Source organism: Nannobrachium achirus (assembly GCF_963921795.1).
Source record: "Nannobrachium achirus genome assembly, chromosome: 5".
Lineage (NCBI taxonomy): Eukaryota > Metazoa > Chordata > Actinopteri > Myctophiformes > Myctophidae > Nannobrachium > Nannobrachium achirus.
In genome coordinates, this window is record NC_137814.1 from 27,446,960 (window position 1) to 27,469,333 (window position 22,374).

General features: G+C 47.0%; 2 protein-coding genes across 2 annotated transcripts in view; one reads left to right on the forward strand and one right to left on the reverse strand.

The window, feature by feature from the left end:
• Positions 1 to 22,374, reverse strand: part of LOC308284765 (histone H3.2) — a gene marked incomplete at its 3' end in the record, with an annotated part of 219,755 nt that overhangs the window by 76,254 nt on the left and 121,127 nt on the right. The window lies entirely within an intron of this gene.
• LOC308284956 (KN motif and ankyrin repeat domain-containing protein 4-like) lies at positions 10,996 to 22,233 on the forward strand (the record flags this gene model as incomplete). Its single annotated transcript, XM_080725678.1, has 9 exons — positions 10,996 to 11,014; positions 11,220 to 12,734; positions 14,143 to 14,218; positions 15,160 to 15,483; positions 15,878 to 15,962; positions 16,891 to 17,110; positions 19,896 to 20,038; positions 20,747 to 20,947; positions 22,141 to 22,233. 9 exons carry the CDS (start codon positions 10,996 to 10,998, stop codon positions 22,231 to 22,233), a joined length of 2,676 nt encoding a protein of 891 aa, XP_080581804.1.

Sequence of the window (22,374 nt, forward strand, 5' to 3'; positions counted from 1 at the left end):
AGACCCGCTGATCAAACGGAAGAAAAAGTTAATTCCGCTGAGGTAGACGTGAAGGGTAGAGGTACGGAGGTGAAGTTGAGAATGACTGAGTGTGATGAAGGCTGCGACAGTGGTGACGTCTGAGGACGGGAACGGGATGCCGTAGTTGGTGTGGAATCGCTTGAAGGCATTCCAGGCCGTGAGATAGCTGGTGAGTGTCCCGGGTGCGAACCCACTGATGATGTGATGGCGTGATTGTATGATGAGCTGCTGAAGTTGTGGGTTCAGATGAATATGGTCTCGGAAAACTGAGGAATGAGTGTTGGGTGAGGGTCCGCGTCCGGAGCTAGCAGACGAAACCTCTGAAACGAGAGACGGGAGAGAGAATCGGAGATTAGGTTATGATGGCCGGGTATGTGGGCAGCACGGATAATGAACCGATGAGTGACTGAGGTCCAGATGAGGCGACGGAGGAATGGCATTATTTCGGGTGAGTTGGAGCGGCCTTTATTGATTATTTCTACTGTTGCTTGGTTATCTGAGTGAATGAGGATGGATTTCTGCGCCCATTCGTGACCCCAAATGAGCGCAGCAATGACGATGGGATAGATTTCGTGGAGTGCAGATGAGGGGTGAGCGGAGGGGGGGGTGAAGGCGAGGAATTCAGGTGACCATTCTGACGCGAACCATCGACCCTGGTAGTAGGCACCAAAACCGATGGATGGGGCTGCATCCGTGTACAGCTGGATGTCGTCTGGGTTGGAAATTAGCCTATCGTAAAATAAGGTAATTCCGTTCCACCGTTCGAGGAGGTGGCACCAGAGGCGGAGGTCTGTGTGGCAGGAGTGATCTATGGTGACGTTATCGTGCAGGTTGGGTACGGATGAAGCTGTGGTGAGGAGGTGAGAGATGAAGGGACGGCCTTGGGGAATAATGCGAAGTGCGAAGTTAAGGTGACCGAGTAGTGCCAGGAGTTGTCGTTTAGTGCAGTGGGGGGCGAGAAGGTAGTTTTGGAGGAGTAAAGTGATTCGGTTTAACTTTTCCAGGGGGAGTGAGGCCTTGAAGGCAACTGTGTCCAGTGTGATTCCGAGGAACTCGAGGGAGGTGGAAGGGCCGATGGTTTTAGCCTCGGAGAGGGGAACTCCGATGTCCGCAAACACTTTCCTAAGAATGGAAAGGCCGTGCCCTAAAGGGGTGGACGGGGACTCGACGACCAAAAAGTCGTCGAGGAGGTGGACGAGGTGAGGTATGTGGTGGTTGTTTGTTAAAATCCAGCAGAGTGCTTCGGAGAGTGAATTAAACAATTTTGGGCTACTTTTGCAACCGAAAGTAAGTCTGACCGCGAAGTAAAAGGAACCCTTCCATGACACGCCGAAAAAAGGCCAAAAATCAGGACACAAGGGCAAAACTTTAAAGGCGTTTGTGATGTCTGCCTTAGATAACATGGCTCCGTGACCGGCGAGGTGGATCAAGTTAATTGCATGTGTGACGGTAGAGTAATTCATCGAAAAGTCATGGCTGGGGATTAAGCTATTTATGCTAGGAATATCGGAGTTGTGGGGAGAGGAGAGGTCCAAGATGAGGCGCTTCTTGCCAGAGTATTTCCTTGTGGCCACTCCGATGGGGCTAATCCTGAAGACCGGAAAAGGTGGCCTGTCGAAAGGCCCCATCATGAACCCCTCCTCTACCTCCTTGGCCAGGAGTGTGTCGACTGCGGCGGGGTCGTTGATGGCGGACTGGAGATTATGGCAAATGTGAGAGGTGGACGGTGTGGTTACTAACCCGGGGTGGAAACCATGAGAAAATCCGTTGATAAGGAATTTGACAAATGGCCGGTCGGGATGGTTGCGGAGGGCGTTGGCGAAGGCTGGGATGATGATGGGTGTCTTGAGGAAACGGCCTAGTCATGCAGATGAAGTGGGGTTGTGGGGGCAGGAGGCGCGAGAGTGGGCTCCCCCGCAGAATGAGCATACGTGCAGGAATCGACAGGATGACAACGAACAGCCGCGGAAATTGTAATTGTTGCAGAGTTGTCTGCCTGCCTGGAAGAGGAGGGGTCTTCCCCTGCAGTCTTTAGCGCTGGAAGGTTCGATGATGCGTGTGTTGGGAGATGGTTTTGGCATTATGGGCGGGGGTGGAGCTGCTGAACGATTTCGGGGTAACAGAGGAGGTGGATTGGTGGAAATGGTGGATGATGCTTTGGTGGGGCGGGAATTTTGAATGGCTGTGGTGCAAGCGGCTGCTGGGTGGGAGGGGGCACCGCACAAGTTGCAGGACAGGGCGGCCCTGGCCGCGAACACCCTGCAGTACAATTCATGGTCCAGGGCCCCCCAGTAAGTACCCAGGTTAAACTGAAGGATACGTGCTGCAGCTTGTGTGGCAAAGAGCACATGATAATTATAAAAACCTGTGCCGCCGAAACGAATGGATAGTTCCAATACCAGGGACATGTAATGGTCCAATTCGGCCCGACGGCCAGGGTAAACGGAACATATTACGTCCCTGAATAAGGAAAATGCATAGGCAAATTCGGTAGAGGTCAGATCTCTAGATCGAGAAGGGAGGGATTGGCGAAGCTGAGCTAAAAGGCCAAACGGAGTAGTTATCTCCCTATTGCGAAGTGGGTCGGATATGGATGGCTGCACGAGTTCGGCCAGATCTAAATACGTACCATTGAGTATTTGCTGGCGTAGTGAAGCTGACACTGGAGAAGGCCGTGTGGCTTCAGACAGGGGAGGAACGGCTGCTGAGGCCGTAGCCAGAGTGTGGGAGGGAGCTACGGCATACGAGGCGTTAGGCATATGAAATGCGGGGAAGGGGGGGGGGAGGGGGTGCCTGCGCAGCCTGGGAGAACAGGGAGGACAGCATGGAGAAGACCTGGGCTGCATCAGGCAAATGTGAGGCCTGGTTGGGAGCTGCGGGCTGCGAGGGTGGAGGAGGGACGGCTGACGAAGGCGCTGCCTGAGGGGAGTGCACGACCCCACTGTTGGGAGCTGAGACCATGGAGGAAGTTGCGGAATGAGACGAGGGAGCGTGCCGAGCGCTACGACGTGTGGAGCGTCGTGGGGGGGGAGGAGTCGGAGGCCATTGAGCTGGAGGTGGAGGCGGGGAGTTCTGGGGCGCTTGCCGGTGTGCCGAGCGAGAACGTCGAGCGGGGGGAGGAGACTGGGGGGGTTGAGAAGCTGGTCGGCGGCGACCCGCCAGGGGAGGCCCGTGGCCGCGACCAGGCGGCGAGGACCCGGGGCGGCGGCCCGGAGGAGAAGGCGCGTGGCGGCCAGGTGGTGAGGGCGCGAGGCGGCCAGGTGGAGAAGGCGCGTGGCGGCCAGGTGGAGAAGGCGCGTGGCGGCCAGGTGGAGAAGGCGCGTGGCGGCCAGGTAGAGAAGGCGCGTGGCGGCCAGGTGGAGAAGGCGCGCGGCGGCCAGGTGGTGAGGGCGCGAGGCGGTGGGCTAATGGAGGGGGCACGAAACGGCGGCCAGGTGGAGAAGGCGCGTGGCGGCCAGGTGGAGAAGGCGCGTGGCGGCCAGGTGGAAAAGGCGCGTGGCGGCCAGGTGGAGAAGGCGCGTGGCGGCCAGGTGGTGAGGGCGCGAGGCGGTGGGCTAATGGAGAGGGCAAGAGACGGCGGCCAGGTGGAGAAGTCACGAGGCGGCGGTCTGAGGATGGTGCATGTTGATTGGCGGGAGAGGACGAGGGTCGTCGGTCTGAGGACGGTGAGTGGCGGTCTTGAGATGGAGGTTCGGAGCAGCGATCTGCTGTCGAGGGTGGAGGACGCACGTTGCGCTGGTGTGGAGGAGGGGAGGAGGGCTGTTGGCTTTGGCCCGAAGTCAATTGGCGCCCAACTGATGAAGGCCTAGTATTGGGTGGAGGCGGCGTGCAGCGTCTGACGGCGGAAAGTGGAGTGCTTTTCTTAGTCCTCTTTTTTGGGACGGGAAGTTGCTGCGCTGATGAAAGTGGCGTGCGGCGTTGGGAGGAGGGGAGGGGAGGCGTACGGCGCGAGTTCGGGGGAGGAGACGCACGGCGTCGGGAGGGGGGGAGGGGAGGCGTACGGCGCGAGTTCGGGGGAGGAGACGCACGGCGTCGGGAGGGGGGGAGGGGAGGCGTACGGCGCGAGTTCGGGGGAGGAGACGCACGGCGTCGGGAGGGGGGGAGGGGAGGCGTACGGCGCGAGTTCGGGGGAGGAGACGCACGGCGTCGGGAGGGGGGGAGGGGAGGCGTACGGCGCGAGTTCGGGGGAGGAGACGCACGGCGTCGGGAGGGGGGGGAGGGAGGCGTACGGCGCGCGTTCGGGGGAAGAGACGCACGGCGTCGGGGGGAGAGAGGGTTGGGGGGGAGGGAGGGAAGGGAAGGGAGGGTGGGGTGGTGAGGAAAAGGCGGGGCGCTCAAGAGCGCCTGCCTTTGTGCGGGATCGATTGGGGACGGACGAGGAGCACGTCGGCCAGCGTGAGAGTGAGGGGAGGAAGGGGGAGGGGAATTGGGCCGAGCGTGCACCTGCCGTATGGAAGACTTAAGATGTTGTTTACTGGGAAGTTGCTTTGGAATTGGATTCGCTGGAAAGGGGGCGGAGGAAGACGGGTGGGAGGCGGAAGAGCGCGTGGGGCGATTGGACCGGGAGGGCGGGGCCGCGGGAGACGCCGCTCCCGGACGCTCGGATCGGAGATGGGCCAGATAGGCCGCGAACAGGTCCGCCTTTCGGTCCGTCTTCTGGAAGGGGACTCCGCTCGCCGTAAGCACGGACTGCAGGCCGGCGACGTTCCACTCGGATATGGCCATCAATGGAGCAGCTCGTGGATGTGTGCCGGCGGGATCACGGCGAGGAGCGGAAGCGGCGAGCGAAGTGGAGGCATCAGATGGATAGCTGGGCTGATGCGGCTGAACGTGCCTTGGTTGTGCCGCTGAGACAGAACTGGAGCTGGCTGAGCCGCTGGTTTCGGGTATAGTTGTGCACGACACGGGAGTGTATAACAATTCCTCGTCGGAGGCGTGCACGTTAAATGGCTGTTCACGCTCGTCCATGACGGACGGCGAGCGAAACAACTCTGAATATGAATAAATAAATACTACCTGACTTATACGCTGGCACTGTTGGGATAACAATAGCTTTAACAACTTAGCAACAGTGCGGCTGATGAAACAAACGCGAGGAATAGGCGATGAGGGATTAACACAAAGAAGCGTTACCTTGTTTGGACGAGCGACGTGAGAGCGTACTGTGCGTTCTACGTGAGCAGAGTCAAACAGGTAAGTGACGTGATCTGAGGTGTATTTATACTGTGTGATTGCTGTGCGATTGGCCGATGGGGGAACGTGGTTGTATTTGATAAGGTGATAAGGAACGTGAGTGGCTGTGGAGAGCGGAGGCTACGTGGATGGCTGAGGCGAGCAGTGACGGTGATCGCAGTGGGTGGTCTCCACTCCTGAACTTGCGTTAGAGCACAAGTGCACAACTACATTACCAGAATGGGCCGAATGCTGTTTAGTAAATTATTACAAATTTGTTTTAGTAAATCTTCTTGCAGTGCCAGTTGAGTCGAATTCTACTGCACTGTAAAATGTACATAATCACTAGTGCTACTGTGTACAGGACATTATAAGGTTAGGTAGTATCTATTAATAAGCTGTTGTTGTCATTTTATGAACTTCCTTGTACGAGTTGTACCAATTACTTTAGGAACTTACAGTACATAGAGACAGTGGTTCTCAAAGAATTTCATGTCAACGTTTCCCAAATGTATTTGGGACCATCTGAAAATAGTTTGAGCCAAGAGACGATTCGTGTAGTCAAATGACAAGAATTATTCCAAATATTTATTTTTCCTAAAATAGCTGATCTACAAGCTTAAAGGAGTAGTTCACCCCCAAAAAGTATTTTTTTTCTATTGCTTACTCATGCCATGGAGACTTGAGTTCAATAATATATATATTTTTTTGTATTTGTTAGCCTGATTTCAGACTCTGCGCTGAGCAGTCCACTCAGAGAGTGGGTGGGTCTATTGGCTGGAGCCAGGCAATGTATTTGTTGCATTCCTTAGACAAAAAATGTATTATAGTCAATTTAACCCATTGATTCCGGATGGGGACCCAAATGCATTCGGGTCCCCATCCGGAATCAATGGGGGTACATTTATTGTAATCAAATTATTGTCTTAGGAATGCAACAAAAAACTAAAAATATGATTGAACTCAAGTCTCCATGGCATGAGTAATCAATGGGAAATAAAAGTCATTCCTTTAAGTTCACATGCCGCATAGCTTTATAGATTGTCTATTTTTGAATACCCAAAATGTAAAATAGGTTTAAAGTGGTAAAACTTTGATGCTACATTAACTAATTTTGCTGGCGACCCCATGGGACTCCCGAAAGGACCCCTGGGGGTCTCCGCACCACACTTTGAGAACTACTGGACTAAGTCACTGCTGGGGGAAAAGGAGCACTTTCACGACTCACTAGCTGACCAGTTAGAGCCTGGTTTGATCCCAGCTGGACACAGAATATCAGAGAGGTTAAAGGAATGCAATCATTTAACCTCTCTGATATTCTGTCTCTCTAATCCGGCCTGTTTAAATAAAACAATCCTCCAAGCATGACGCTGTACGGTCGGCACATTATAATGTGCTCCAGACCCTGTGCACATCTCTGCATGTACAAGTGTGTATATTGACAATGTCTACTGCAAACTTTCAAATGTCAAGGTCTCCCCTCAACTCTGACAGTGTACTGTACACTGTCAGAGTTACAGACTTGTATGGGTCAATCTTGACCCCCCTAAAGGAACCCACAGAGTCCCTGAAATCCACTTTCCACTGGTCTACTGTATGAATGTTGAACATACTGCATATAAACCTATAATATGTGATGTTTAGCATGTAAAACCTTTCAGGTCAAGAACCAAAAGAGAGGCAGATTAGACGATTGTGTTGCTTCGTGCCGCATTAGCTTTTCACTACTTCTTAATTATTAGAATGTCTTATTTACAGTATGGGATTTATTAGATTGGTTTTTCTGTCTGTTTTAAAATGTCTAAAATGATTTTATAAACTAATTTGTTTTTTGAAATTTAAAGTTTTAAATCGGATTTTGATTTTTTTAAATGTAGGAAAAGAAAATTGGATTTTTCTTGAGTCGTGATCCATCCGTGACCCACTGTTTGGGAAACAGTGCTGTAGTAGATCGCTGGTTCTCAATTTACAATTTGGGAAACAGATTAGGGGCGGCATAGCTCAGGGGTAGAGAAACTGGTATTAGAGCACGAAGGGTCCCCAGTTCGAATCCAGGCTCCCCCTGAGTTAATGTCGAAGGGTCCTTGGGCAAGACTCTGAACCCCTAATTGCCTCCGGTGAGCAGGTTGGTACCTTGCATGGCTTCCTCCGCCACCGGTGTATGAATGTGTGTGTGAATGGGTGAATGTAATGCACAATCTATGTAAAGCGCTTTGGATTAAAAGCGCTATATAAATGCACCATTTACCATTTTACCATTTTTACAATTTAAGCATTTAGCAGACACTCTTAATCCAGAGAATGAATCAGTACGTCATCAATACATCAAATGGAAAGAAATAGTAGGCTGATCTAAGAAAAAAGGTAAACTAAGCACCTATTCAGAAAAAACATCATAAATATCAAATATTTAAAAAAGCTATCTAAATTACACGTATGGTCATTGAGGGTAGGTAAGTGGTACGGTAATTGTTATGGGCTAAGGTGGAGTCTGAATAGATGAGTCTTAGTTCTAAGTGCAACTGGGAGTTTATTCCATAGTTTGGGGGCCAGGAGGACGAAGGTTCTCAATGAGAGGTCTGGACAAATGGATCTGTAAAGGTCCATTTGGTTCTTCTGAGGGAAAAAGCTACTAGTTGGTTCGATTATTAGTATTTTGCCCTCATACCCAGGTCACGATGTGCACGTTGATCATGTCAACATTCATCCTGCAGCACCAGTTCAGCTTACCGAATGTGCGTTCCCAAATGGAGAACACACAAACAGTTGTCACCCCCCCCCCCCCCCCCCCCCCCCCCCCCAACTTCTGGACCAGTTGTCAAGAAGAGCTTACAAGAGTTGTTGTAATGGTGACGTGGTGACATACTGTAAAAGGACATCATAAACCTTTCTACACTCTCTGGGTTAAATGAACACTGAGGATGTTACACTGTAGATTGGGAAATCATATCGTCTCTGCAGAGGGAAAACCTCTTATCTCCAATACTGTAACTAACTGTACTGTAAAAAAATAGCAAATAGCAGATCTATAAGCTCAAATCCCTGCGCCAAGCTTGTGGATCAAGTATATTAATATAGTATGATCAAGTAGGGCATTGGTTTACGAGAAAACACAATAAGTTAGAATATGGAGATGGTTTCTTCCCGACAGCAACAATATAACATGGGAGTTGTTGTTTGGCCCAATCCATAACACACTGGGACTCATTGAATGACAAAAGGCTGAGAATGCCTACTGTAGATACAGATACTGTAGATGAAAACACTGCATGCTGTTGGAGAAGTTAGAGAAGGCCAGAGGTCTGCTGTTTTGTGCTGTTCGTGTGTTTACTGCATAGCTGTCGTGGTTTGGGGGCTCTGTGGGTCTGTGGCTGTGGTGACGGGAGAGGACAGACAGTTGCCTCGGAGGCTGGTGGTTGGGGGGAGGGGGGGGGGGGGTACTGTAGGGAGACATCAGCATGAGAATGGGAAGGGAGAGAGATAGACAGATCGGGAGAGAGAGGAAGTGGTGGTGGTGGGGTGAGGAGAGATCGAACCTCTTTCAACCTGGTTGGTGTCCCTAACTCCCAGCTATGGATGGGACGATACGCGATATTATCGTTTATCGACGTGATAAAAACACTTGCGGTAATCGTATCGTGGAGATTTAATTTATCGTGATATTGTCCTCCGTCATGCACTGGGATGAATTCACCTTTTATATGCCGAGCTGCATATCCGGTACCACTTAAAACCCTCTATTATTGGTAAAAGGTAGGCCTACTTATAATATGCGTACTTGATACAGTCTTTTTTTCACTCTCTATCAAATGTCTTTGCCAAAACATAGCCGATCTACAAGCTCACAACGCGTCGCGTTTCGACGCGTTGTGAGTTTGTAGATCTGCAATTTTTTTGACAAATGTTCCGCCCCAGGATAATGGGTTTTGATTATTGCGATAATATCATAAATTGTGATTTCTTTGGTCACAATAATCGTGATATGACATTTTCATATCGTCCCATCCCTAGTCCCTGCTCTGGGAATGTCATTATAGGCGGAATTCATACAGAGGTTTCCCCCAAAAAAAGAAAGTTCAACATTAAAAAGATGTACATTTTCCAAATTCCCAAAACAGACAATCTACAAGCTCAAAACTTACGCATGTGAGCTTGCAGACCTGTTATTTTCGCTATTAATTGTTTGACAAAGAGGGCTAATAATAGTTCTTGTAACTCCAAGTGAACACATTTCTCTTCCAGACACGGGGAAAGGGGAAAGGGAGAAAAAAGGAGTGAAAGGACTGAGTCAGCAAAATTGCAGGGGACAGGAGCCAGATGAGTCATGTAGGCCCATCACACACAGCCAAACACTAAGTAGTATCTAAACCCTCTGAGATGAAATAGGACACAGAAAAGAGAGAGGCGGTCAATTGAGAAAAAGCCCAGAGACTTGAAAGAAAGTTAAGGAGAAACGGTAGTGGAAGAAGTACTCCCTCAGTTTATATACTTGAGTAAAGTTTGCAATACCAAGTAAAATGCCTGTAATAATAATTTGACTAAAAAAAGTAAAATCTCGCAAAATGTGGTTTTGCTTGTTCGAGAATACAATAGTCTGCGATGCAACGCGTTGAGAGCTTTGCTATTTTCGAATAGACAAAGTTTAAAATAGGGCTCAATTGTCTGTTTTCGCAATAATAATCGAAATGGACATGCTCAGGTAAAGTATAAAAGTACATAGAAGTTGTAAATGTACAGAAACCTCCCATCTCAATTTTATTTTATTTTATTATTGTCATTCATAGTGCCACGTTTCCAGCTTGTAGATCTGAATCTGGATCTGAATGCTGAATTTTGGACATATGAGGTATCTATATAGAGACGTTATAGTAGTTACTTTACCACGGAGGAGAAAGTAATGAGAGAGAGAGAGAGAGAGAGAGAGAGAGAGAGAGAGAGAGAGAGAGAGAGAGAAAGAAAGAAAGGCAGTGCCAGAACAATGGCTGTCTGTCTGTCTCTCTGTGTTTGTGTCTGTAGGAGTTGTAGTTTGTTCCACTGGCCATGGCTACTGGGCTCAGCAGGGCTGCAGCCGGAGCTATTTCCAGAGCTCATCTGCGATGGCAGGGTTATAATCAAGAGAACGCCAGGCTGGCCGACTATTGTATGCGAGCGTTCTTATGCATGGATGAAGTCAAGTTGTGGCAGTTAAGGCAGAAAGGCGTAGAGAAAATGAGGGCGATAATTTGCAGCTCTGTATAAATAACAGAATGCGGGAGACAGGCCGTGCGTTCCTGTGTGTGTGTGTGTGTGTGTGTGTGTGCGTGCGTGCGTGCGTGCGTGCGTGCGTGCGTGCGTGAGTGCGTGCGTGCGTGCGTGCGTGTGTGTGTGTGCACGTGTGCGTGTGTGTGTGACCAAAAGAGAGAGTGTGTGTCCTTGTGTGCACTTTAAATGAAGGAGACTTGAAAAAAAAGAGGACCATTATGAATGGAATATAAATAATGAATATCTCCACAGAGTTTAGAACGATCTTCCATCCGGCCGTAAGGCTGAGGTTGAATCTCAACTTGGAATTGTACCAAAGCAAAAACCTCAAGTTTATATTGATGCCAAATACCGCTGTCAGACCAGCAAACAACACTTATGTTTAATATGTTTATTGGAAAGTTCAACAATAAGGGCTTTTGTTGCTTGTAAAGGCTGTTTATGTCATGACTTTTCATGCAGTTTCAACTAAGTCTCTCTGATTTTTATTTATTTCTTAATTTGTTTTCAGTTCAACCAGATTATGTGACATCCTACAGCTCAACGGCTGGAGACAACAACATGATGGAAGGACAAAATGGTAAAATAAATAAAATAACATTCTCTAATATAATAAGTTGCATGTTTTCTTTTGAGTTTCACTGAATCATACACAGTGAGATCCATACAGCTAACATAACCCTTATGGGTAAACTTTTTACACTGTCAGAATCACATCAACATCCTGGACTTGATGGCGTTCCTTACAGGCAACAGATGTTAACACACAGTTCTCTCATTAACAGGAAACAGTTTATCACACAAAGCCACAGAAAACGGGGTAAAGGGAAAGCCTCCTTACTCTGTTGAGACACCATATGGCTTCTGCCTGGACCTGGACTTCCTCAAGTACGTGGATGACATCGAGAAAGGCAACACCATCAAGAGGGTCCCCATCCAGCGGCGGAGCAAGGGCACCCGATCCAGCACCCTCCCCAGGCACCTCAACCTGTCCGGATGCGGCTACCGGCCAAGTCCCTGGGGATCCACTGGAGCTCTTGGCCCCAGGTCACGGGTCTCGGACACCCACCACAGCTATGCCTCCTGGGCCTATGACCACAGATCCCCGGGTTCCCCCATGGGCTTCAGATCCCTGGCAGAAATGGAGGCCAGAATCAGGGAATTTGACGAGCAGCCCCTGGGGGAGCACATCAGACCCCACCTCCTCCGAGCATCCAGCCTTCCTCTCACCGTGTTGCTGAGGCAGGGGTCCGAGTCCACGGAGGACGCGGGGAGCCTCCGAAGCTCCAGGGACTGCCTGGGAGGAAGGGACGCCTCATGTGAAGACGTCTTTGCAGAGCGCTCCTCAGACTTCCCTCTCAACCAGGACTTCTCTGGGACGCTGAGGCGTCTCTCAGAAGCCCTGGAGCGTGTGGGTGAGTTGGAGATGGAGGTGAGAGTCATCCCTGAGCTCAGGGCCCAGATCTGCATCCTCCAGGAAGAGAGAGAAAGGCTCCGCCTGGGCCTGAGCCCACGACCCGCTTCTGTCAACGGAAAGACAGATCCTTCCTCCCCCTCCTACTATGGCTCCTGTGACGTCAAGAGGCCAAGGCATGACAGTCACGTCGGTCAGGACGGCGACCGGGACGATTCGAACCCCACGCACGAGTGGAGGACCAGCACGGATCTGGACGAACTGCTGACAGTTACGTCCCTGCAGGCCAAGGTCGCCGTGCTGGAGCAGAAGCTCCACGAGAACGGCACAGAGCTCCAGAGAGCCTTGGGGATGCTGAGGGAACAGCGAGGGGAGAGCTGGAGAAAGGACGAGAAGATCGCACAGCTGACCAGGAACCCCGGGGGAACCGGGGGGTGGGTGCTCGCCGAGAGGGTGGTGGTGGAGCAGGACGGAGACGAGACAGAGGAGAACTCTGCTTATTACAAGCCGTACGGCCCATCAGGTTACCACCACGAGGCCGCTCTCTCGGATGGTTCAGACACATGGACTGTTACTACACACAGACAAAAGAATCAAGGCAGTTTGGCGCCACCATCCACCCCAGACGGTCCACCACCAGCACCTATGGAGCTTGAGGAGGTCTCGGCCGAAGCCGTGGACTCTGCGGTGGCCACGCATCACATAAGAAGGATCAAGCGTCTCCTGGAGGAGCAGTGGAAATGCCTGTGTGGAGGCAGGGTGCCAATGGAGCACCCCGACCCCAAAGTTAACTCCCTACAGCAGGAGATGATGGGACTGGTAGATATCCTGTCATCCTGTTACGCCCCACACGGCCACAATAACGAGGAAGGGACCCAATATGGAGGTATGGTACTGTAGCCTATAGGGGTTCAATGCTATCCCGTTCGGAACGCATGCACCTCCGGACCCATTGTCAGACTACCTGTTGTACCAATACATAGAGCAGTATACCGGTATGTACGTAGCCAATGTCATAGTACAGTACCTCAAATCCAGTCTATGACGTTAGTATTATAATGTCATATTGATTACACTATGGATCTCCATATGGGCATAGACACATTCACAGATATTATAGATTATTATAGATGTCTTCAGAGAATCACTGATTCTACTGACTTCCGGATTCGCTCATGTCCTTTTTTTCACTCATTTTGAAAGTTAATCCTGAAAAGAGCACTGTAAGGGTGCAATCACACCGAACTTAGATTCAGCGGTTTGCTGCCTTTCGCAGATTTAAAAAAAAAAAAAAAGGAAAAAAGAATCGCATTCCCATTGAAAAGCATAATTGGCAGAATCAAAGTTTGGTGTGACTGCACCCTAAGGATAAAATCTCAATACCATATAGGAGAAGATTTTCCTCTGTGAAATTAAGACCCACAATTTACTATCTGGTGTAAATTGATGGTTGTCGTCGGTTTGGGTTGAGGCGGGGTATTATTCAAAGTCTTCCTAGACTGTTTATATTTTGTAAAGAAGTCCTTCTCTCTGCTGTGTTGGAATGTCCTGACGAAGGTCCTAAGAGACCAAACTCCGGGACGGTATTTCCCCCTCACCCTACTTCATAGCATTCATGAAAACCACATTTTACTTAATTACAAGGAAAGGTTTTTCTCATTCAAGAAATGTCGATGAGGCAATGTACAAAGCTCTTGAATCAGGGATCAATGGGAAAGCTTCATCAGAATACAGACATTTCCTCCCTTCATCAATAGTATTAGTAGTATAACAATTCTATCATTAATGTTAAACTTGTCCATATACCCTCTTGTTGTCCGACCGAGCTTTGGGTGTGTGACCGCGACAGCAGATCCCATATCCCGTAGCGAAAATGCAAATAAGCAGCTTGTGTTTATGTTCTTATTGCCTGCATATACCAAAGGTCAGTGGTCGATTGGACAAAGTACTCAACCCCAAGTACTTGAGTAAAAGTATAGATGCTCCTAGTCAAATATTACTCAACAACAAGTGAAAGTTGCTCACTCAAATTTATAATTGAGTTAAAAGTACTGGACAAGTACAAACTCCAAATTATCTTTCATATCAATGCATTGCTGTATTGAAATCAACGATTTTCCAGAAATGTTCTAAAAATAGCTGATCTACAAGCTCAACGGGTCACAATGCAAAACGTTGTATGCTTGTATAATATATCATCTATTTTTGCGAATTGTTTTACGACGATGTGGTTGAAGCTTTATTGTCATGAAATGTTCTATCATGCCCCCTTGTCTTTCTTTCCCTCTGAGTAGCACCCAGGTCCATCATGAAGCGAGACGGAAGTGCCCGAACGTCAAAGAACCTACACTTTGCTGGTGATAATGAAGGGTTAGTGCACAAGTCTCCCAAATGCATTTCAATCCATTCTAGATTGGTCTGTGGTGGAAGAAGTACTCCGATTTCTTTACTTACTGTATGTAAAAGTAGCAGTACCACGATATAAAGATAGTGTTACACGTAAAAGTGCTGTATTCAAAATTATACTTAAATACAGTACTTGAGTAAATATACTTAGATACTTCCCACCACTGGCATTGGTTGAACTGAAGCCTTGGCTGACCTTAAATACCAGCGTGTGGCTCCTGAAGCCATGGCGTGTTTTGTTTTGCACTTTTTAAAGGCATCTCGATAGTTGTAAACTTTGAGTGATGAGGCTCGCCTCTCCCTCTTGTGTTCTCCAGTTAGAGGGGATTAGCACTGAATTCTAGTTTTGAAATGTGTTTTTCCCATGCATAAATCATTTGTTTGCCATGTAGCTTAAAGAGTTTCATCCCCCCACCCCCATATTTGTGACTGCTACAATCCTCAGGATTGACTTTCTGGAGCTAAGGGAATATTTTCTGCCTAAGAAGAACATACAGTATATAATTATCTAGTGTAATACAATGCTCCGTCACATAAACATTCTAAGATTCAATGATGCAGCCACTGGCAGTTCATCACGATAGAAGGACACAGTCACCCATCAATACCCATCTTGGGGAAAACCAAGACTTTTGCAGAAAACAAAACAATGGAAATTGAGCAACATTTCCCTTTAAATACTTTCCTTTAGGTCAAACAACGAAACATTTCATCAACTAGCTTCAGTGCAGTATACTGTATGCCAGATGTTACTAGGTCATTTCACCACGACAATCAGACATGTTTTAATGGACTCATTCTGTCTTTGCTGGCCAGTGGCTCGTACAACTGCCAAACTTCACCAGTATTTGGCTGGCAGATGGTTTTCATTTACTGCCCTGGTTTTCTTTCTCTAATGTGCTCAGATGCGAGACCCCAGTCGCCAGTAAAGAGCCGGACGGGCAGGATTTTGTGAAGCCAAGCATCCGAGACCATCCGGAACAGAAGGGACAAGTCGTCCCGCCTGAGGCGGCGGCTGTTACGCATGTGTGTGAGGACCCGGAGAAGATAAGTACGGAGAGGAAGGGCCAACGGATCACAGCGAGCGGGGCTGAATCAGGACAAACAGATGGAGGCACGGTGTCCATGGAAGAGGCCGGGGCTCAGGAGAAAGCAGCCAGCATGGACACACCAGGCCCAGGGGAACAGATGGAGAGTGACTCTGGCATTGTAACAAGCGCCGGGGGACGGTGAGGAGTGCAGTGTGAAATCTTGAGCGTTTCTTTTTTTTTTTTTGCTGGGTTTGCTACAGGCTGCAACTGTTGTTTTTGAGGTTTGTTCAGGTTAACTGCCTGCCAAGGATGTGTTTTATTCATCATCCATTGGAAAAGGGATTCTAATGTATAGAACATTCTCCATCCTCCAGCATAATTACTTAACCACTTACTGTAAGCCTGAAACATCATAAGATGAAAATAGGTATCTACAAGCTCACAATGTGTCACATTGTGACAAAGTGTATTATATAAAGAATATTGACATAGGCTATTGTTGATCATTTTCATAATTAACGACATGCCCGAAATAGGGATGCCAGGGTTGATGTTGTTTTAAAGCTTTGTTTTCTTCCGTCTGCCACTCTAGGGAGAGTGTGAACGGGGAGTTTGTGTCTGCCTGTCAGTTTCTCAAAGACCACATGGACAACATGGACAACCCCAACGACGACATGGTACTGAACCTCCATCTTGATTCCTCTCTAGAAGTGCTCCTGAAGTTAGGGTTAAAGACCTAACTCTGTCCGTTTTGGACATAGAAACAGGGCTGTTTTTTGATTGTCTTAAGTACCTGCTCTTATGCCGTTAACTTAAAGGCCTGTCCATACTGTCTCCGATCACCAAACGTCAGAGAGTAACGACTTTCCGACGTGCAGCTTTCCGAACTCTAATTCGGGGTAATGCTTTTAGAAGATGCGAGTGACGTCATTCTGTAGTTGAACCGGACCTTTCTGATGAAAAGTTCGGTGGTCGGAGACAGCATGGACAGGCCTTTAAGTTAAGGCATAAGAGTTGTTACCCATTTAGGCCTAGAATTATTGAATGCTTTAACTATTGAAAAATAGCAGATATACAAGCTCACAGCGCGGCACCGAGTGCCGCGCTGCGAGCTTGTAGATCTGCTATTTTTGAAAAAGTCGTGAAAATGTGTGCAAATCTTTGAATATATGTATTTTCAAAGCGAACGTTTGTAACTCAAAATTTGCTTCTGGGGGGTCCCTGGAACTAGATATTTTGAGATGGGGGTCCGTGGCCAAATACATATCATTTTGGGGGTCCTTCTTATGAAAAAGTTTGAGAACCACTGACATAGTAGTCTCTCAAGAACAGACTAACTGAGCTCCATTTAAGTGAAAAGGACCTTTTCTTTGACGATGACTGGCCAGATTGCTGACAGAAAAATCTTAGAAGGATTCAAAAGACATAGAATCAGGTCAAAATTCTAATTTTCACGATTTTTCAAAAATAGCAGATATTCAAGCTCACAGCGGGGCACCATAGTTAAAGCATAAAATAATGATACACAATATAGTGTACCCGTTCTGAATGGGTATAGAGAAACAGTGTCCTAAGCTGCTCTCTCTCTGTGTCGGTGTCCTCCAGAGAAGGGCGTTGGTGGTGCTGTTCCAGGGCTGGTTCAGTGTGGCAGCAGAGGAGAGCTCCGTGGCCAGCAGGGTGGCGGTGTACCTGAAGGAGGTGAAGAACACCACGCCCTCTCTGCTGGCCTTCCTGGTCAACCTGGCCGACGACAACGGCAACACGGCGCTGCACTACAGCGTGTCCCACTGTAACTACGGCATCGTCAGCCAGCTGCTGGACACAGGTGCGACTCGTCTGCAACACATGGCTCTGCATTAGGGCCTGTCACGATTATGACATTTTACATCGACGATCAGTTTGCCACCCAAATAATGTTTTTGTTGTTGACAATTACATTTCTGTTTGGCTTTTAGGCTTTGAAGTTGCACATGGCAGATATGACACATAACTTACAAATAAATTACTTACATATTTGACAACTTTATACTTTAAAACTAACACTGATTGTGGAAATAGCCAATCCACAAGCTCACGACACGTTGTGAGCTTGTAGATCTGGTATTTCTACTATTTCTTAGATTTTTTATTTTGAAAATATATGAACATTTTTCAACATGGAAACGATGATGATTATAACAAAATAATTGCGATTATGTCAAATAATTGCAATTAGACAATTATGATATTTGCACGCTCTCAGAGTTACGGTATAGGCGTCCTAGAAATTAATTGAGAATTACTGTACAACCCAAAATATTGGGCAAAGTTTCAGCCGAAGGTGCCTGTGCATTGACTTCAAGTGTAAAATGTAAGTAAAAAAAAAAGGAAAAAAAGCTACGCTTTACTTTCCCTGGAAGATTAACTCTGTCACCACTATGGACACTTGGACAATTTCAGCCCAACCCGACCTGGGTTGAGGCATGATTAGAAGACAGAGACAAACATAAACTATACTATAGAGATAATATATATAATTCTGTGACCTGACAACATCTCAGTGGCACAAACGTTTACATAGCACTATATACACAGACATACAAATTGCAACGTCATGGGATAGAATCTGGCTCACCTGTGACATCTTAATCTTAGTGGGTTTTTAAGTGACCGAACAGCAACTAGATGGTCATCCAAAAATGTTTGCATTTCATATGAAAGTAGAGGATTGTTGCCCAATATCACTTGCTTAGATTTACCCACAAAGTTTCAACTACAGCTTATATTAATGTTTTTTTTTTATTATTATTATTAAGTCCTATAGAAATCAGGTTTTCTTTGAATTAATATATTTACTTAATACTTTACCCAACAAGATATGGCAGATTTGCTCCACCAACATTTCATTTGAATCACTTACAGTTACAAAATAACATGAAAACATAATACTTCAAATGTGAGCTCAGTAAATTCAATACACAAATGTGTTTCTTAATCGGTTTGAAACTTTAAAACATGAACAGCTGCTCTCTCTATTGTTTCAAAACAAGAATAGTATATTCAAATGTAACAAAAGAGTTTCGTCTAGATTTACAGCTAGCGTGCGGAGAGAGCCTGGCATCTCAGTGGCTGGGAGGGAGAGTATTGTTGTGGTTACATTACATTATATGCTACCAGCTCATGAGCTCATGACCACAAGGACACTGCAGTGTCCTTGTGGTTTCCGTGTCTGCCCTGAGACTGGGAGGTCAGGGTTCAATTCCCTAGCCAGGGCATACCAAAGACTATAAAAAGGATTTGCTCAATGCCTCCCTGCGTGGCAATGATGGGTAAGTCCCTGCGACTTACTGGCGTCATTATATGCAGGAGGTGTACTTAGTACATCAAGCTGCCTCACACTACAAACAGGAGGTAGGCTCCTGCCTTATGGGCGGGCCACATTGGCTCAGAAACTGTTGTTTCCCAAGCCTACTTACATGTACATAACTTATTTACTTTAAGTTGGTTATGTTATGTAAGTAACTAGATCTGATATTTTTGTTGTTTTTGCAAACCTGCCAATTTTCGCCTGTAATGGCATGGGCAAAATATGGGCACCAAGTAGAAAGTGGTTAAACTCAAAATATAACTAAAAACTATGCATAATTTATTTCACTCACACAATAGTGAGCGCGAGGAATAATATCCATAATCCTATGCATAATCAAACTTTTAGACAATGTCTTTTTATTTGGACTTGACATGACAAAGGAAGCATGTAACATCACTGCACAAACGTATGAAGGACTTTACACAATCTGCACTATATATCCCCTCCGACTAAACGGGGCTTGTTTATGCTAAAGTTTCACACTTACACGCCCATATCAGGTTTGACTTTTAGGTGATTGATATATGTGTAACCGATGCGGAGATTCAGATTAGATGTGGTTTTTGAACTCTACCTCAAAATGTGTGGCCGCAGGACAATCTTTTACTGCAGTGGGGTCATCTCTCCTGTCTCCCTCTGTGCTCTTAAATATGGGCCGGCCATAGGTCAGTGGGTAGAGAGAGGCCTGCTTCAGGTGCCATATTAAAGCAGCACTATGTAGTTTGCTGTGTCATTGGCCACTTTGGACACAAATAACATCCAACAGCCTGTGATTGGCCAGTCTTTGCTTTGACTGGCAATTCTGCCTTGGTTCCTTGGCAAAAGACAGGATGAAACTCATTGTCTCCACTATACATACTAGTAATACAGTCAAGTCCCTGGGAGGGACCCCCATGAGTCTATACATTTATGGAAGGATGATTTAATGGCAGCCACTGATCCTAATCGTTGGGACGGGTTAAATGCAGGGGCAAAAATGTGTAGAAAGATGTATTGTATTGAACCTCTAAAATAACAACATTGGCCAAATTGTCAAATATTAGAGGCAGAAATTGTGAAAATAGCAGATCTACGTGCTCAAAACACGAGGCGTTGTGAGCATGTAGATCTGATATTTTCATAATAGAACTGTGTTATACAAAATGTAATGCCTCAACTCTTAGTGCTCGTCGGGGTGAGGGGGGGGGGTCCCCAGTTGAAATATGATTACTTTGTGGGTAAGCGGTCTGAAAAGGTTGAGAACCACTGCTCTAAACAACAGGTGTGAGTGAGGTGGACCTCCAGAACAAGGCAGGCTACACGGCGGTGATGCTGGCCTCCCTGACAGCCCCTGAAGGCCCTGGTGACATGGAGGTGGTCCGCAGGCTCATGGAACTGGCAGATGTTAACATCCGCTCCAGACAGGTAAGAATTCACACCACCAGGAAAGGTGAATTGTTCACGTTCAAACAAATGGGGATGGCGGATGGTAAAGATATTGATTTGTTTTTGGTTGCATCACCCCAGTGGTCAGATGGGTGGGCTGCCAACACTTTTGAGATTTCCAAGTGGGCCCTAATCAGTGGTGGGAAAAGTACACAATTTTTTTTACTTATAAACGTATCAATACTGCAATGTAGACATACTCTGTTACGTGTAAATGTTCGGATTTCTAAATTTACTTCAGTGAATTTACTTGAGAAAGTACTCATTATGCAGACTGTCCATTTCACAAGATTTCAAATGTATAAACATTTTCATGGCTGAAATAATAACTAAAGTTTTCAAATAATTGTGGTGGAGTAAACGTATACTGTATATGTATATTTCAGAATTGTAAGTACAGTACTTGAGTCCTTAGTTACTTTACACCAGTGGTTCTCAAAGTGGATTGCAGGGACTCTGTGGGTTCAAATGCAGTGTACAAATGTCCATTTGTACACTGTCAGAGTTAAGGGGAGATCTTGAAATTTGAAAGTTTGAGAAACACTGCTTTACACCACTGGCCCCAGATCCAGAAAAGGCTGGGGAAACTGCCAGCCTAATTGTTCTCTCTCTCTCTCTCTCTCTCTCTCTCTCTCTCTCTCTCTCTCTCTCTCTCTCTCTCTCTCCGCTGTGTCCTACTCTCACCAGACAGGTCAGTCGGCTCTTCAGCTGTCCGTGAAACACGGACGCGTGGTGATGGTTCGCCTGCTGCTGAGCTGCGGGGCTGATGCCAACGTCCAGGACGGCCAGGGCGTCACGGCCCTGATGTCAGCCTGCGAGAAGGGACACACGCACATCGTACGCCTCCTGCTGGAGAGGTGCCACTGTGACCTCAACCTCACCGACAAGGTCAGACACACCAGGGAGAGTCACGTGATCACGTGCAAACAGTCACCACCGGGCAAAGTCGCACTGTATGACAGCAGCAGACGTCAACGTCTTCTCACTGCCTCATTCCTTGGATGAGTTGACATGACGCTCCAAGTGCATGGACAGAGAGATTCACATTTGTGTCGCTGTAGTCACTGTACAGTAAAATGCCACTAAGTATGTTAAGCACTGTTAACCTGGCATCCCTTTTGGGCAGGATATTGTCAGTAAAACTTGCTAAAAAGTCTGTCTGCAAGCTAAAAAGAAACATGTAGTGAGCTTGTAGATAGGCCGTTTTCACTATTTGCCTTATGACAAAGCATATAGGGCTTAAATCATTTAGTTAAATTGAATGTCGACTCTACTTTTATGCATACAGAATTAGCCTTTGTGCAGAAAGAGCGGCTTATGTCTCTGAAAGCCTCAATTCCTTGAGTCCCAGTGTGGGGACTGGGGGAATGGGTGGAAGCGATAGAATAAAGGCTCTCCATGGATTAATCAGGCCTATAGTAGAGCAAATCTCACCGGGATGATAAGAGCTAATCCGCTAACACTGTCTTATCTCACCGCCTGGAGGGGAGGCAACCAGTGGAATTGAAAAGAGGATGCAAATATTCTACTTCAGTCTCTTTTATTAAGCAGAGTGAAAATAAAACAAGGCTACTGTGTGACAGGTCTCTTACCTTGACATTAAATCGATATTAAACCACTGTACTAAAAGAATAACTCTGCGTTGACACCAGATGTACCAAAGACTTCCTGCTTTACTTTACCACGACATTCACCTTGACTTATCTTGCTGTAAACCCTCGTGAATTCAACTTAAGCCTAATTAAATCAGATCTTAACTCACTTGACGATACACTGCAAATGTGACCTCCCACCTCCCACTCACTTTCAAGATCATGACAGCTTCCTGCTTCCAGCTGTGTGGACACATTCATTAAATAAACCATAGGTATTTTCAGAATCATATTTTACAGGTGTTGAAAGAAGATGATGCGCTTCATCATTTTGTAGGATCTCTTCTCACGGAATACAAAAACATAATTTCACGCACCACTTCACACCTGTAAACCTGTGATGAAACTGATTCTGAAAATATCTTCCGCACACAGTAAGAACTATAAGTAATCTGAGTCCTTCTCTTTATCTTTGTTTCTTTCCTGCAGCGTGGTCGAACCGCGCTCTCTGCAGCCTTGCAGGGTTCTCATGCGGACACAGCAGCCCTCCTACAGGCCCACGCCAAGGCCAGACGAGTCTAGGAGTGGACCTCCCAGCTCATGACGTCTTCAGAAGGTCTTCAGAGAGACTCTGAAATGTACATGCGTACTGTTAGTTGATAAGGTCATCACCTTTTAGGTGGAAACTTTATCACCTTAAACAGTGATTTTGAATTGATAAAA